The following is a 13,732-nucleotide window of genomic DNA, read 5'->3' as shown; positions in this document are numbered from 1 at the left end:
AGATAGGGTAGCACACGTCTGCAATTCTGTTGATCTACAATAGAACCTACTTAGTCTGCAGTTGCCTGAATGAAAGATGGAAAGATGGAGTTATCCTCCAAGATCATGGCATATGCCAGCCCACTCTTATACATGAACATACACACCACACACACACACACACACACACACACACACACACACACACACACACGCACAGGTTTCCTTTTTAAGAAAAGTCATTAGTGTGTGAAATAGCTTAGAACTAAAATGTTCCCAATAGCCTATGCCTTAGAGGTATCGTCTTCAGCTTAGAGCTCTTGGCAGATGGTAGAACCTTTAAGAGGCAGAGCCTGGTTGGAAGGCTTTAGTTCAGTGTGAGGAAAACATTGGAGGAGCTAACAGGACCCTCCCCCATCCCCTCTTGTTTGTGTTCTGGCAATGGGGTGAGCAGTTTCCCTCTGTCACACGCTTCCATCAGGGTGAGCTGCCTCATTACAGATCCAAACAAACTAGGGATCACAGGTTCGACCCTTCAGAATGGTGATAAACCCGTTCTCTCCGGAAATGTATCATCTCGGGTATCTGTCACAGTAACAGAAATAGGCTGACACAAGATAGAGTTGAAATCTGGACTGTCCACCAAAGGCTGTGTTGAGAAATTCTCAATGCAACAGTATTCAGCAATGGGATTTGAGGGATGTCTCTACCTCAAAGGATTAATCAACTGAAGGGTTCACAATGGAATGAACTATTATTGGGAGGTGGTCCAATCTGTAAAAGATGAGGACTAATCCAAGGAAGAAGGTCTGAGGGTATATCTTAGAAGAGTATATATATATATATTTTCGGAGCTGAGGACCGAACCCAGGGCCTTGCGCTTGCTAGGCAAGCGCTCTACCACTGAGCTAAATCCCCAACCCCAGAAGAGTATATTTTAATCCTAGACTCGTCCCCTCATTCCACCAGACAGTAAGTGGCTTTCTTCTACATATTCTCCTTGGTAGGATGGCCTTCTTAGGCAGAGCCCAAAACACTAGTGAAGTCACCACAGACCAAAACCTCTGAAAGTATAAGCTAAATACACACACACACACACACACACACACACACACACACACACACACACACACTTTCTATTAAGTTGTTTGAGGTATTTTGTTACAACAATGGAAAACTGACCACCAGCACAGAGGCCAACCAGGAAAAGCAAATGTTTCCATCCAGGGTAACTATAGAGGCTTGAAAGAAAATGGCCCCCATAGGCCCACAAGGAGTGGCACTATTAGGAGGTGAGGCCCTGTTGGAGGAAGTGTGTCTTAGTCACTTCCTGGTGCCTGCCCATCTGGATGTAGAACTCTCAGAGACTTCTTCAACACCGTGTCTGCCTGCTATGACAATAATGGATGAAACCTGTAAGCCAGCCCCAGGAAAATGTCTCCCTTTAGAAGAGTTGCTGTGGTCATGGTGTCTTCACAACAATGAAACTGTAAGATGGGGATTTAAGGGAGGCAGGGGAGGTACAGGGGTAGGAAAGCTCAGAAGGATAACAGGTCACAGAATGGCACTGAAGAGACAAGCAACAGTGAGAAGCCGCTTCCTCTAGGAGGAGGAAAGAAAGCCCCACAGGTCACCTATGCAAGATGGGACAAGGTAGTTTGCTCAGAGCTGAAGTCCCAGAAGGCCGTGGGCCACTGGACATAGAGCTTCCAGGGTTCCCTGCCTTCCTCTACCATAATCACTAGAAGAACAGGAACAGGCATGGCGGTGAGTAACCCAGGTTCAACACAAGAGAGATTCCATCGAAAGTGGGTTCTATATAACAAAGGCAGGCTCAGGGAGTAGGCTAGTTCCCGGTTAGCCTTGTCGCAGTTTTGAACCCGGGTGGGCACATACATCTTAGAAAGAGGGACTCTAATCGCCTCCACGATTGTTTTTTGCACAGACCATTTTGGAAAACGGGGGGAGGGTCCCATGAAATACTTCTTGGAAAATGCTGATCTGGCCCAGTATTCAAATTCTACAGGCAAGGAAAAAACCCTAGACATTTGGTTAAGAGGCTTGAACAAGACAGAGTAAAAGGATACTAAACAAAAGGAATCTAAATTCAAGGCTCCCAAGTCTTTTTTTTTTTTTTTTCCTTTTCTTTTTTTCGGAGCTGGGGGGACCGAACCCAGGGCCTTGCACTTGCTAGGCAAGCACTCTACCACTGAGCTAAATCCCCAACCCCAAGGCTCCCAAGTCTTAACCAAGGGTTCTTCTAATCTGTAAGAAAAGGTACCTTAGCACCATCAAGAAACCAACCACTTAACTGTAATAGTCTGAAGTGACTCACAAAACTTTATGGACATGTGTGTTATCTGCCCTCTTGGGTCAATGGCAAATGCACCCAAACTATGTCTAGAAAAGCATACATGACAGTGAGAATAAATGCACTGACGTTGCTAGTGCTATTAGTGAAGAGAAGGAGGAGGAGGGAGTTTGGCACAGCGGGACACAACTGTAATTCCAACACTCTGGAGACTGAGGCAGGAAGGTTGGGAGTCCGAGATCATCCTCGGGTACATATCAAGTTCAAGGCCAGCCTGGTTACATGAAACACTGTACAAAATTAAAAGTAAAAGAGAGAGAGAGAGACAAAAAAAAAAAAAACCTAAATTCCACTGCATTTTACCTGCATCCCAGCCATGATGTTATCGCATCTATACCAATGATTCACATTTTTATATAATAATAGAATCAAAAAGCTTTCATTAAGTAGATAATATCACTAAGGAGTTAAAAAGGTACCCCACCACCTTTGTACAATCTCCTGAACAATCTTTTTGTCCAATTAAGTATCTATCCTATCACTCAAAACACACCCTAAGTCACATATTATGGAACAACAGGTGAATTTCTTGAACCTAACTATACAGCCATGACCCCCAAGTACTTCCTTATTTGGGGAGGTTTCCTCTATGCAGGTGGGAGGTAAAATGGGAAATAAGGGGTGGGCAATTTGGCTATAATTTGATGAGGAAATATCCCTGCCTATAATGAGTCCTCATAAAAGAATACTCAAAACTCCAGACAAACCTCAGACAAACGACTATGAATTCAAAGCCACTCTTTAGGGTTCCCATACTCCTTAGTCACAGTCATCTGGACAGCCCTTCCTCCGAGAAAACAAAAAACCCTACTCAGTGTATTATTTACAAAGCCCTCAGGATTTATGGAGTCTCAATTAATTAGATTTACTACAGTCTAAGTAGTTTCTACTAAGGTAGGCTGTGATCTCCTCTCTAGATCCAGTATATCCTGGGGGGGAGGGGAGTTTAAGGAGGAGTTTCTCAATCCCAAATTCACACTGTTTTATTATAAATTTTCAGAAAGGAAGAAAAAATATTTCCCTCCTCTCATAACCAGCCCCGACTTCAACAGTTTACAAGCACCGAATCCCAATAACTCTTGCTCATTCCTCAGGATATTCATTCATTCTCTCTCTCTCTCTCTCTCTCTCTCTCTCTCTCTCTCTCTCTCCCTCCCTCCTCCCTCTCCCTCTCCCTCTCCCCTCTCCCTCTCCCCTCCCCTCTCCCTCCCTCTCCTTCGAATCCTGCCGAGCATGGATCAAACAGAGTACAAGCCAGGGAGAAATTTAATCACTCATGTCTCTCTCTGCCTGAGGGATTGTCTAGGTACTATGGTGACAGACACCTCAGTGCAAGTATGCAGAAGGGGGGAAAAATAGCTCCTAGAATTTAAAAAAAAAAAAAAAAAGGAAGAAAAGATTTCTGATAGGTTTGTCGACAACACGTTAAAACACTACGAGACCCACGCTGTTAGACGCAGTCAAGAGTTTTTATATAACACCAGGATGGAACCATGAAGACAAAGTAGGCCCTCAACAACAGAGTTTAATTCTTCTTTTCTCCCAAACTGCGTATTTTGATTGCGTATGTATCCACGGTGTTTTCCTCCCCATTCAGTGAGACAGCTTTTCCCTAGAGGGCAATGAGCTGTTCCGTGTGACACTATGATGGAGCTACTAACGTTATGCATTTGTCCAAGCTCACAGGAGGTACACCAGAGGAGTGAACCCAAATGGAAACTGTGGGTGCTGCCTAACAATGCTGTGTCCTCTATGATAACAGATGGACCCCTCCTGAAGTTCATGGGAAGATGTGAGCATGGTGGGGTAGGGGATGCATAGGAAATTGCTGGACCTTTCTGCTCAATTTTGTTATGAAACTAAAGTTTCTCTAAATACACCTACACACATTCTCATTCTCTCTCTCTCTCTCTCTGACATACACACACACACACACACACACACACAGTCTTTTCAGCACACTGCCTCTGTTGTTAACATACTCTGATATGAGAATGTACAAATAAAACCTGGAAGGAAAATTAAGCCAAGTAAAAATCTGTCATTTTGTAGCTGAGGAGAAAAAAAAAAAAAAAAAAGCAGCCTTCGGACAATTTAAATGCAATTCACAGACTTTTTAAAATAACTAGTCTCGGAGAGTAAGCAAAGCCAATTTGTAAAAATATCCCCCGGCCTCATCCGCACAGACGGTTTGCACCAATGAGAGACCAAGCTCCTCCTCTTTGGAAACGCGAGTCGGAATATTTTCCCCAGCCCACGTTCATGAACAGGAAACCAACAAGACTGTAAACACAGGACCAACAATCAAGACGCACAGATGTTTGGGGCTGGAAGTCACATTCTGGGCAAGGTGAAAGGGTGAAACGGCACGAGGGAGACGAGGACCATGGTGGGTAGCAAAGGTCAGGTCCGAGTGGGTCCTCAAGGGACACGGTCGGTCACTGCCTGCTCTCAGTCCGCTCTCCTCCTCCCAGACAACATTTGCAATGATGAGAAAACAATCTGAACATAAAGTCGGCCCTGGTAAGCACAGACGGTTCAGGCCTAGGGCAGTCCCACGATATCTATCTAGCATGACCCGTCGTTGTCAAGGGCGTGTGCTGGTGAACTTGAAAGTCAGGAAAGTCAGGAAGGCGACTCTGACTCCGGCTCGGAACCAAGAGCCTCTTCTCTGCAAAACTATTTGAAGGAGGTTCTTCAACGCTGTCATCTGGGCTTGTGTGATAACAGGACCGTGGGGACCCGTCAAGGAATTACCTGATGTCATTTAGATACCATCTCCATTATGGGCCTGGTCTGGGGATAACGGAGTTGGGAAGGGCAGGAAGAGGATCGCCTGGCGCGTATCAGAGGAACAATGCAGCTTCGGGCAGCATGGTTTTCAATTCAGTTTCTGAGAGAAAACAAGTCTTTGTAGGGTCAACAGTCCTGCAGCATACCAAACAAGACACACTTTATATTTATATTATTTATAGACACACTTAGCATTTTCTTTTCAGAAAAGCAGAGTTCCAGAGGGAAATGTTACTGGCCATGGGGGGGGGGGAGGCTCCAAGAAAAATCCAGATCTGTGCCTCCCTCTCATCTTAGCCGGAAGTGTTTCAGGTCGCTTTGCCGTTTCTATATCGTTTTGTCTCTCTGCCTACAGCCGGACTGCTCTAACGCACTGAGAATGGCTTCTTGGGTCTAGGGAGTCCCCCTTAACTTTGTCATCTAGCACCAAACAGCCGAGAAAGTAATGCTGACTAAAATCTAACAAGTGAAACTTTCAACAGGGGGGGCCAGGTGGCATGGGAGACCTTTCCAAGCTCGAAGTTCTTCAGCTTTATAGTAATTTGCCAAATAAATCCCAAACGAGGTTTAATCAATAAACTCGGAGCCGGTTATCTGTTGCAAGGCATGCATCCTCAGAAAAACCATGTTGTAGATGTTTTCCAAACCAGGCTGGAGATCCCAACTTTAGTCACAGGAGGCTAGAAGACTATATATTCATATTAAACAAACATCTTAGAGAACATCCTCACAACATGTAACTAATTTAAATATCTATAAATGCCCATGATCAACCATTATATAATAAATTATTATTATTATTATTATTATTATTATTATTATTATTATTATTATTATCTATATAGGTGTAGTAGTGAGCGCTTGTAACCCCAGCAATCAGGAAGCAGAGACAGGATTCTGAGTTTGAGGCAGAATGGGTTCCATAGTGAGATCCTTTCTCAAACAAACATTGATCCACCAATAGGGAAAAAAAAAGCCACACACACACACACACACACACACACACACACACACACACACAGTTAATTTCTACTGTTAATAGTAAAAGATGGGCAGGCGGAACTTAGCTCAGATCCCAGAGTTTGCTAGCACTAGTTATTTAGGAATTGAATTTCATTACAATGCTAGTCCTCACTCCCTTCTTAATAACAAAAAACTAACAGTTGTTACTTTTTTTTTCATTCATTCCAGGTGAGACTGCATTTGTTTTCTGGCTCTGGAATTCTATGTGGACAGGAGACCGGCCGCGAGTGAGTGAGTATCTGTGGAAAGTGAGGGCTTGAGCACAGGCCAGTGTGTCGGAATGAGAGTAACTCAGCTGTCTGGGTGGTAAGAGAGAAACAGGAGTGACAGCATACACTGGTGCTTTGATAGTGACACAAAAGAAAGACACCAGCCTCTACCATTCCCCTCCTCAGCTCCTGGGTGACAGCCTGTGGCCAGGGAAGCTGGGCTGGATTGGTGGCACGTGGTTGGGCTATCCTGCAGGCCCTTGGAGGGTGGGACAGTTAGTGTGTAAGTTAATGGCTAACAGCTGTGTACATGCACGGGCCCTTGTAAACTGACGACTGCTATCGTCCTCTTGGTTTCTACTGCTCTAATTTCTACTGCTTTAAACTAGATATTCATGACAGCTTCTAATCAGAAACAAAATTACCTCATTAAAATACCGCTGGAAGCCAAATGACAGTGAGACAGACAAAAGAGAAAGCAGAGGGAGTTCAAAATGAATATTAAAAAAACTCCATAACTTTCTATCAAGTTATGAAATATGCGCTCCCTACAATGGTGCCTGTTCTGATTTGGCTGGGAAGCAGAGCCTAGGACTGATTTGTGCAAAGTTAACACAAATGGGATTTACCCTCCACTTTCCTAACTGCACTTCCTCAGTAAGACCAGGTTGGACAAATCGATCAGTGGTCATTAGAGTTCCTTCCACCATTCTTGACAGCAAGTATTCAAAGACTTCACCCATATTCATATGCACCATACCACTTTGTGGCTGTGTGTAGCTCAATGGCTGAATGTGGGCTTAGCATGTGTTGGGCCACGAGTTCTATTCCCAGCCCTAGAAAATGAAACTCAGCAGGTGAGGCAGTGGGACTCTGAAGATGAAAAGCAGACAAATGCGATTACAAGTTGTAAAGAAAATGCTGAATTATCACTTTTCCTCACTTAACTCCGAGATTCCCACAGTCTGAGGAAAACCTTCTCCAAGCTAATCAGGGGCAAGCTTAAACAGAGGAACTAAGCATGATTCAGCACATTTAAAAAAGGACTTATACCCATTCTTAGAAGGACAACCAGAGGAAGCAGCATCTAAGGGTGAAACAATGGTATCTTCTTGCCCTTTGATCTCAGCTGAAGAACACTTTGTCCAGCTTTCTTGTTGAAAAGCCACTGAATTTCACATTTAAAACTCTGGGGAGAAAACATCTACTTCTTCCCTGGACCACGTTCTTTCAAATTCTCTCAGCTCCTTTGGCTGAGGATAGCTTATAGGCAATAAATTTAGTTTCTGTTGCAAAAATTTTTAAATGATTGTAAAAAATTCTCAATAAGTACAAGCAGCCCAAAGGAAAGGCTGTAGTACCAATCCTCTGTTTATAAGAGAAAGGCAGTACAGTGTCTCTGGTTACAGATACAAGCAGGGAGTATTCCATTTTCCTTCTAATTTATGTTTCCCAAGAGTAATTCTGTTGAGAAGACTGCCAATATTTTCAGTACAATAAGTTACTTGTTTCTTGTACTAACACTTACTGATTCCCTTTTCCCAGCATGATGAGAGCCCTTTATTTCATTTAATCCTAGCATCCGGAGATCAACACCTTATTAATTCAAGATAAGCCCAAAAAGTACAGAGATTTCAAGAGGCATTGTTTCTACTCCCACAAACGTAAAGATATTACAAATTGATACACATTCAGATAACTTTTAAAAGGCCTAGTAATAAAACATGGACATAAAATGCCTCAAATCCGGGTCCTAAATATCCCCAAGAATTTTATGCTAAACACAAATCAAGAATTATCTTTTCCAAAGAATCAACATGTGCAGATCAGTGGGAATTATTACAGGGTATTGTTTATATTTTTGTTAATTCGATCTTTATGAAGCTTGGTCAGAATGCTCAGCATTTTGTTAGGCTACCATGGTGGACGCATGTGATGATAGCCTTTAAAGGCTGACATCCCAAACAGCACATACACAATGAGTAAGCAATTTTAAAACCAGTGACAGACAGAGGGAGAAATTCTGTGTGATCAGCACAAGGAAGGAAAGGACCAGGGCGCTGTGCTGATAAAGAAGAGGATGGGGCATAGAGTAAGAAAGTGTTTGCGGAGGAGGGTGGAATTTTAACCTAACACCTAAAGACTGTATCAGGATATCTCTCCAACGTCACCAAATTGGCAGGCGTGCTTAGTCAAGAGTCAAGACATTTTGAGCAGTAGAAAAACAAGTAGCAAATGACATCTATGACCCTGATGGGATGGGTAAATCCACAAGCTCACCCAGGCACTTAGCTGACACAGTGCATCCACAGCAGACAGCCCTGTTTCCAAGACAGGACTTTACACAGTCAACACCAACAACAATGAGCTGGACTGAACGACCAGCATTCACACTGGGAGATTCGTCCTGTTGATTCATACTTCCTGACAGTCAGGCCGGATGACAAAGCTTGGGTGTTGCAAATGTATTTCATGAGCAAACTATTCCTCTAGTCCTAGGGAAGAGGCACATTAACAGAGATGGGTAACTTCCCTTTATGCCTTTAGTGTGTAACCTCGGCGCAGTGGACACCGCCGTACAAACATGGTGGTGTAAGATTTATCTTTCTATAGGTTCTCTAATAGATGGGTCAGGTTCTCCTACATTGGTCAAAATGACATTGATGTCAATGAGACAATCTGCAGAATTCTCCTAACATTTTCAGCGTATCATCATTGTTGGGCTTCCTACCCTTTTTCTACAGGTAAATTCCCCCTTACATTCACAGCCACAGTCCTCAGATTTTATCACACTCCAGCCTCTGGTGAAATCTGTCTTTTCCACTGCTACATGGATTAAGATGAGCACGGCTGCTTCTCCTGGTCGCTGCTTGCAGCCCGTCTACCTAGAAGAGGTTTTCTCCTTTCTCCCGAGTGGAGCCTAGAACTGGACCTACATTAAGGGCAACTGCAAGAAGCACCCATGATGAGATAGAAACAGCTCGGGGCAAAGAGTAGTATCTTCCGGTTCCACGTCAGCCTGTCTAGGAGTCCGCTTGTCCTACTGGTGCGCTGCTCCCTTGGAGCTTTCAGTCTTCAAAAATCGTTTATGAGAAATAAAAGTCAGATAGGACCTAGTGAGCCCATAATTCCAGCACTCTGGAATTTTAGGCAGGAAGATTTCCAGCTCCGATGCATGTTGGGCTACATATCATAGGCCTATATCCCAAAAAGGGAAGATGGGATAGAGAGAAGGAAAGGAAAAGGAAGTGGAAAGAATGACAGGGAGGGGGACTGAGGGAGAGTAGAGGGAGGGAGGAGGGTGAAGGAAGAGAGGGGGGAAGGAGGGGGGGAGGGAGAGAAGGAGGTGGAGGGAGGGACAGGTTGGAGGGAAGAGTAGGTTGGAGGGAAGGAGGGAGGGAGGGAGGGAGAGAGGGAGAGTTACAAACATACCTAGGGAGATAGGATGCTGAACTCTATAGCCATAACAAAATGAGTTGGCAACCACCTTCAAACAGTGTGACTCAGAAGCTGTGTTACTTGTAAACCACAGAAGGTCAGAAAAGCAAGGAAAGAGAAGACTATGAAAGTCAACACACACACACACACACACACACACACACACACACACACACACACACACACACACACATCTGCCCCAAACCAGATCTTTACATTTCAATTACGATCAAAAACAATGGTTTCTGAACCCTAGAATCATTGGGACAGCACTTTAAAAAAAAAATACTGTTTCTGAACTCTGCCCAAACCGCCACTTGCTGACTGAACTGAAACGGAGTGCCACCGGGGATTCCTAAAAGCCCACAGATTATTCTAATAGGCCACAGCATTCAGAAGCCTTTGGGGTTTTTGTTTTGTTTTGTTTTTTGGGGTTTTTGTTTTGTTTTCTTCGTTTTGTTTTGGTTTTTTGGTTTTTTTTTTCCTTCCAAAGATGATAAACGATGATTTCCTTCAGACATCTTCACCAGGGTAGCACACTTTAAAAAAAAATCTAAGGAACGTTTTAAAAAATTAAAATCTGTTGGAGCTCACCCACAGGATTCTGCCAATCTCTGAGTCTGAGGAGGACCAGACCCAGCACCCTAGTACTTTATAGGTCCAAAGTGACACTAAGGTCAGCCAGGGCTGGGACCTAGGGAATCAAAAGAATCAGCCCATGCTAGAATAAAACAGCGCTGGTCCTCTAAATCCCTAACCACCCCACCATCACCAAGTTTCAGCGAGTGGCATGAGAGACAATTTCCTTAGAACGCTTCCTGGGGGTAGCTCAGCCTTGAACTCCATTCCAATACACTGTGAGAATCCTTGTCCAATCAGATCCCCTGGAGGTGCAAGTAGCAGGGATTGGCAGGCCCTGAGCCTCCACTCCCTGTGAGATTCTGTTTCGTGCATTTCCCAGGAGGATTTCAGCACTGCTTGGATACTGGTCATTCTGCCTCCACACTTTCCTGCTCCTGCTCCACTCGGTTGCTACTCTTATTTCGTTTTTCTTCCTCATACCCGGTTCCACCTCAGCGGAACTAAGAATCCTAGCTACACTCGCAAAGAACTCAATTAGATACTTAACACTGGGTCATCACTCTCTAACTACTGGCTTGAAAGTGACGGACGCCTCTGACAAGCCTTTTGGCAAGCACATGCTAACCCATTCTGAGGCCTGGGCACAGGCATGGGTCTCCCCAGGGAGAGAAAGCCCACAGAAACCCAGAAGCGGCTGCAGCCACTCTGGGTGTGTCGACTTCCCCAGGTCTACCCACTGGGGACATGACTCCTAAATCCCTGGTCTATACTAAGTTATGAATAAAAACTAGCAAGGATCGGAAGCACTGACTCGGCAGTCTTCCTTACCCCACCTCCCTTTTCTGTTTACAGATGAGAGAAAACTTCAAGGGGGAGGGGGACGTGACTCTCTGTCCGGGTTTGCCACAGAACATTAGTGGCAGAGCCCAATTTAGCAGCCCTCGACTTTCCATTCTGTTGCCTAGCAACGGAGTTCAGTAGAGCTCAGCGACCAACCCTGGCCCCTACCCCCGCACCCTTTCTCTCCCCCCAGGAGCTTGGACAGCATTGATTAAAGGGTCAACCTTTTGGGACAATGGCCAAGGGCATGAGAGCGCAGGCACTGGGTGGATTACCCCAATTGCGCTGGAATCTCGCCCCACACTGACGCAAGCCCCGCCTGGCTGGGATTGGCACACCTTCCAAGGTCCCTTGGGACCTTCTTCAGCCACCGAAGCCCTCCTTCCTCAACACCTGTGAGTTTCTCTAAAGCACTCAGATCAGGTTCTTGTAGTTCTTAACTGCTAGTGGACTCCCTGACAGTCAATATGGGTAAAGCGGCACTCCAAACGTCCAGGGGGCAAAGGAGGACAGTTCAGAGGGGAAAGAGTGCAGAGGGCCTTCCTTATCTTACCAACATTGGCCAAACTCACTTGAATTGAGGTGGCCTGGGCTCGGCAGAAATAAGAATACGGGAAAAGGTATCCCCAGCTCACTCTCCGCGGGCACCCCTGCGAGCTCCAGCCCCTCCCACTGCAGCGGAGCGCGGGCGAGCCCTGGGCTGCGCAGGTGTCAGGAGCGCCTGCTGTCCCTCATCCCCGCCGCGCGCGCGCTCCTCCACCTCTTCCCACCAGCTGAGCCCAGAAGACTGCAGAGGGATCGGTCCTCCGCGCGATGCTACCCCTAAAAACCTTACCCAGGTTCACAAAGCTCATGACCATGTCCGCGTCGTTGAGGAAGGCGCTGTCCTGCGCGCTGGTCAGTGGGGACGCACTGCCGCCGGGTCCTGGGGCCAGGAGACTCTTGCGGTTCAGGGAGTGTGCAGCGCCGGGAGATGGCTGTCTGAGCTGGGACGAGCTGGCCCTTCCGTGGGACTCGGGCTCCAGTCCCTCTCCCTCTGACACCCCATCCTCTTCGTCGTCATTGGACAGGGCGTTGTAGAGATCCAGCATGAAGAGCGGAGCGGACTTCAGCCGCCCTGGAGGGGGCTCCTCGCGGGCCGTCTGTTGCGGTTGTTGCTGCTGCGGGAGCTCGGGGGATTGAGGCTGCTGGAGACCGTGCAGGGGCCGCGGCCTGTGCGGCAGCCCCAACACCGACAGGATCTCCTTTTGCATCTCCCGCTTCTCGTGGGTCTTGAGCCGCCGATAGAGGAAGCCCGAAGAGGAGGATTGCGGCGGTGGCTGCTCGGCGCGCACAGGGCTCCCGCCGGCTCCCAGCAGCTGCCCCCCGGCGGCGGCCGCGGCTACCGGCAGAGGGGGCCGCAGTGGCGGGGGGCCGCAGCTGCACAGTAACCCCCACCACCAGCACAGCCACTGCGCCCTCCGCCCCAGCCCGGGCATCGCCGCCCGGCCCCGCTGTCCCCGCGGGCCCCGCGAGGCGTCGAGCGGCGGAGCGAGGCCCGAGCGCGGCGGCTGTGGCCCTTGGAGTGGGCAGCCCCCGCCACCTCTCGGCGGGCTCTCTTCCCGGTCCTGGCACTCAGTCCTTATCTCTCATGGTCATCCGCGGCGCCCCCAGAAGCCCGGGCGGAGAAGAGACGACGGGGTGACGGCCAGGATCCCCCACTCTCCCGCAGGTCTCTGGAGGCGCACGGGCTGAGCCAGGTGTGTCCGAGACAGGACTGCGCTGCAGCCGGCGTCCCCTGGCGGGTCACGGCACGGTCACTTGCTGTCTGCACACGTGCGCTGCCCTGAGACCCCGCAGGAGGCTGGCCGAGGGGAATCGGAGACGACAGATCAAGAGATGGGGTCGATGCCTGGCACCATGCTCGGACACTCCTCTCCTGGCTTGTAGGACAATCGTGGAGTTTACTCCTCTCCGGGTCCCGGGCAGTGGCGACCCCGCGTCCTAAAAAGCCAATTTTCTTCGCGTCGCTTTAAACTTCCCTCTGGCCCGAAACTCAGCGCCCCTCCGCCCTCGGGCACCGTCGCTCCCCCTCGCAATCTCCGCGCGCCTCCCCAAGTGGAGGCGGCCACGATCTGACTTTCCTCTCGGCCGTCTCTCGGGTTCCCGAAGGATCCCGCTCTCCGGGGCGATGGGAGAGCCGAGGAGCCGAGCGCGGAACACAGGCTGCGGCGTCGGCTCGGGAATTCGCAGTCTCCCGCCTGTGCGTGCTGCGCTCCCGGCCGCCGCCAACGTGGGCTTTCTGCTGCGCGTCTCGCTCAGGTACCGCACTCAAGCCCTGGAACGCCCTGCCCTACTCGGTGACGGACAGGCTACCAGCCAATGGAGAGGTGACTCTTGCGAGCTATTTACATAGGCCCACCCCCTTCTTTCACCCTCCCTTCTCCCAAGGCCTTGCCTCTGCTGAGCGTAGGTTTCTAGCACACAGAATTCTTGGAGGCACCAGGAGCTGTTTGGG

General features: G+C 48.0%; 1 protein-coding gene across 1 annotated transcript in view; it reads right to left on the bottom strand.

The window, feature by feature from the left end:
* Positions 1-13,530, bottom strand: part of Bmp6 (bone morphogenetic protein 6) — a 151,959-nt gene extending 138,429 nt beyond the window's left edge. The window contains exon 1 of the mRNA XM_032884264.1: positions 12,071-13,530. Coding sequence (XP_032740155.1) covers positions 12,071-12,713 — 643 coding nt within the window. The 5' untranslated portion in view covers positions 12,714-13,530. The remainder of the gene's footprint in view (positions 1-12,070) is intronic.
* Between the last annotated feature and the right edge of the window lie 202 nt (positions 13,531-13,732).

Source organism: Rattus rattus, chromosome 14 (assembly GCF_011064425.1).
Source record: "Rattus rattus isolate New Zealand chromosome 14, Rrattus_CSIRO_v1, whole genome shotgun sequence".
In the NCBI taxonomy this organism is placed as follows: domain Eukaryota; kingdom Metazoa; phylum Chordata; class Mammalia; order Rodentia; family Muridae; genus Rattus; species Rattus rattus.
The sequence above is the reverse complement of the archived record's forward strand: the minus strand, read 5'-3'. Positions and strand labels throughout refer to the sequence as shown.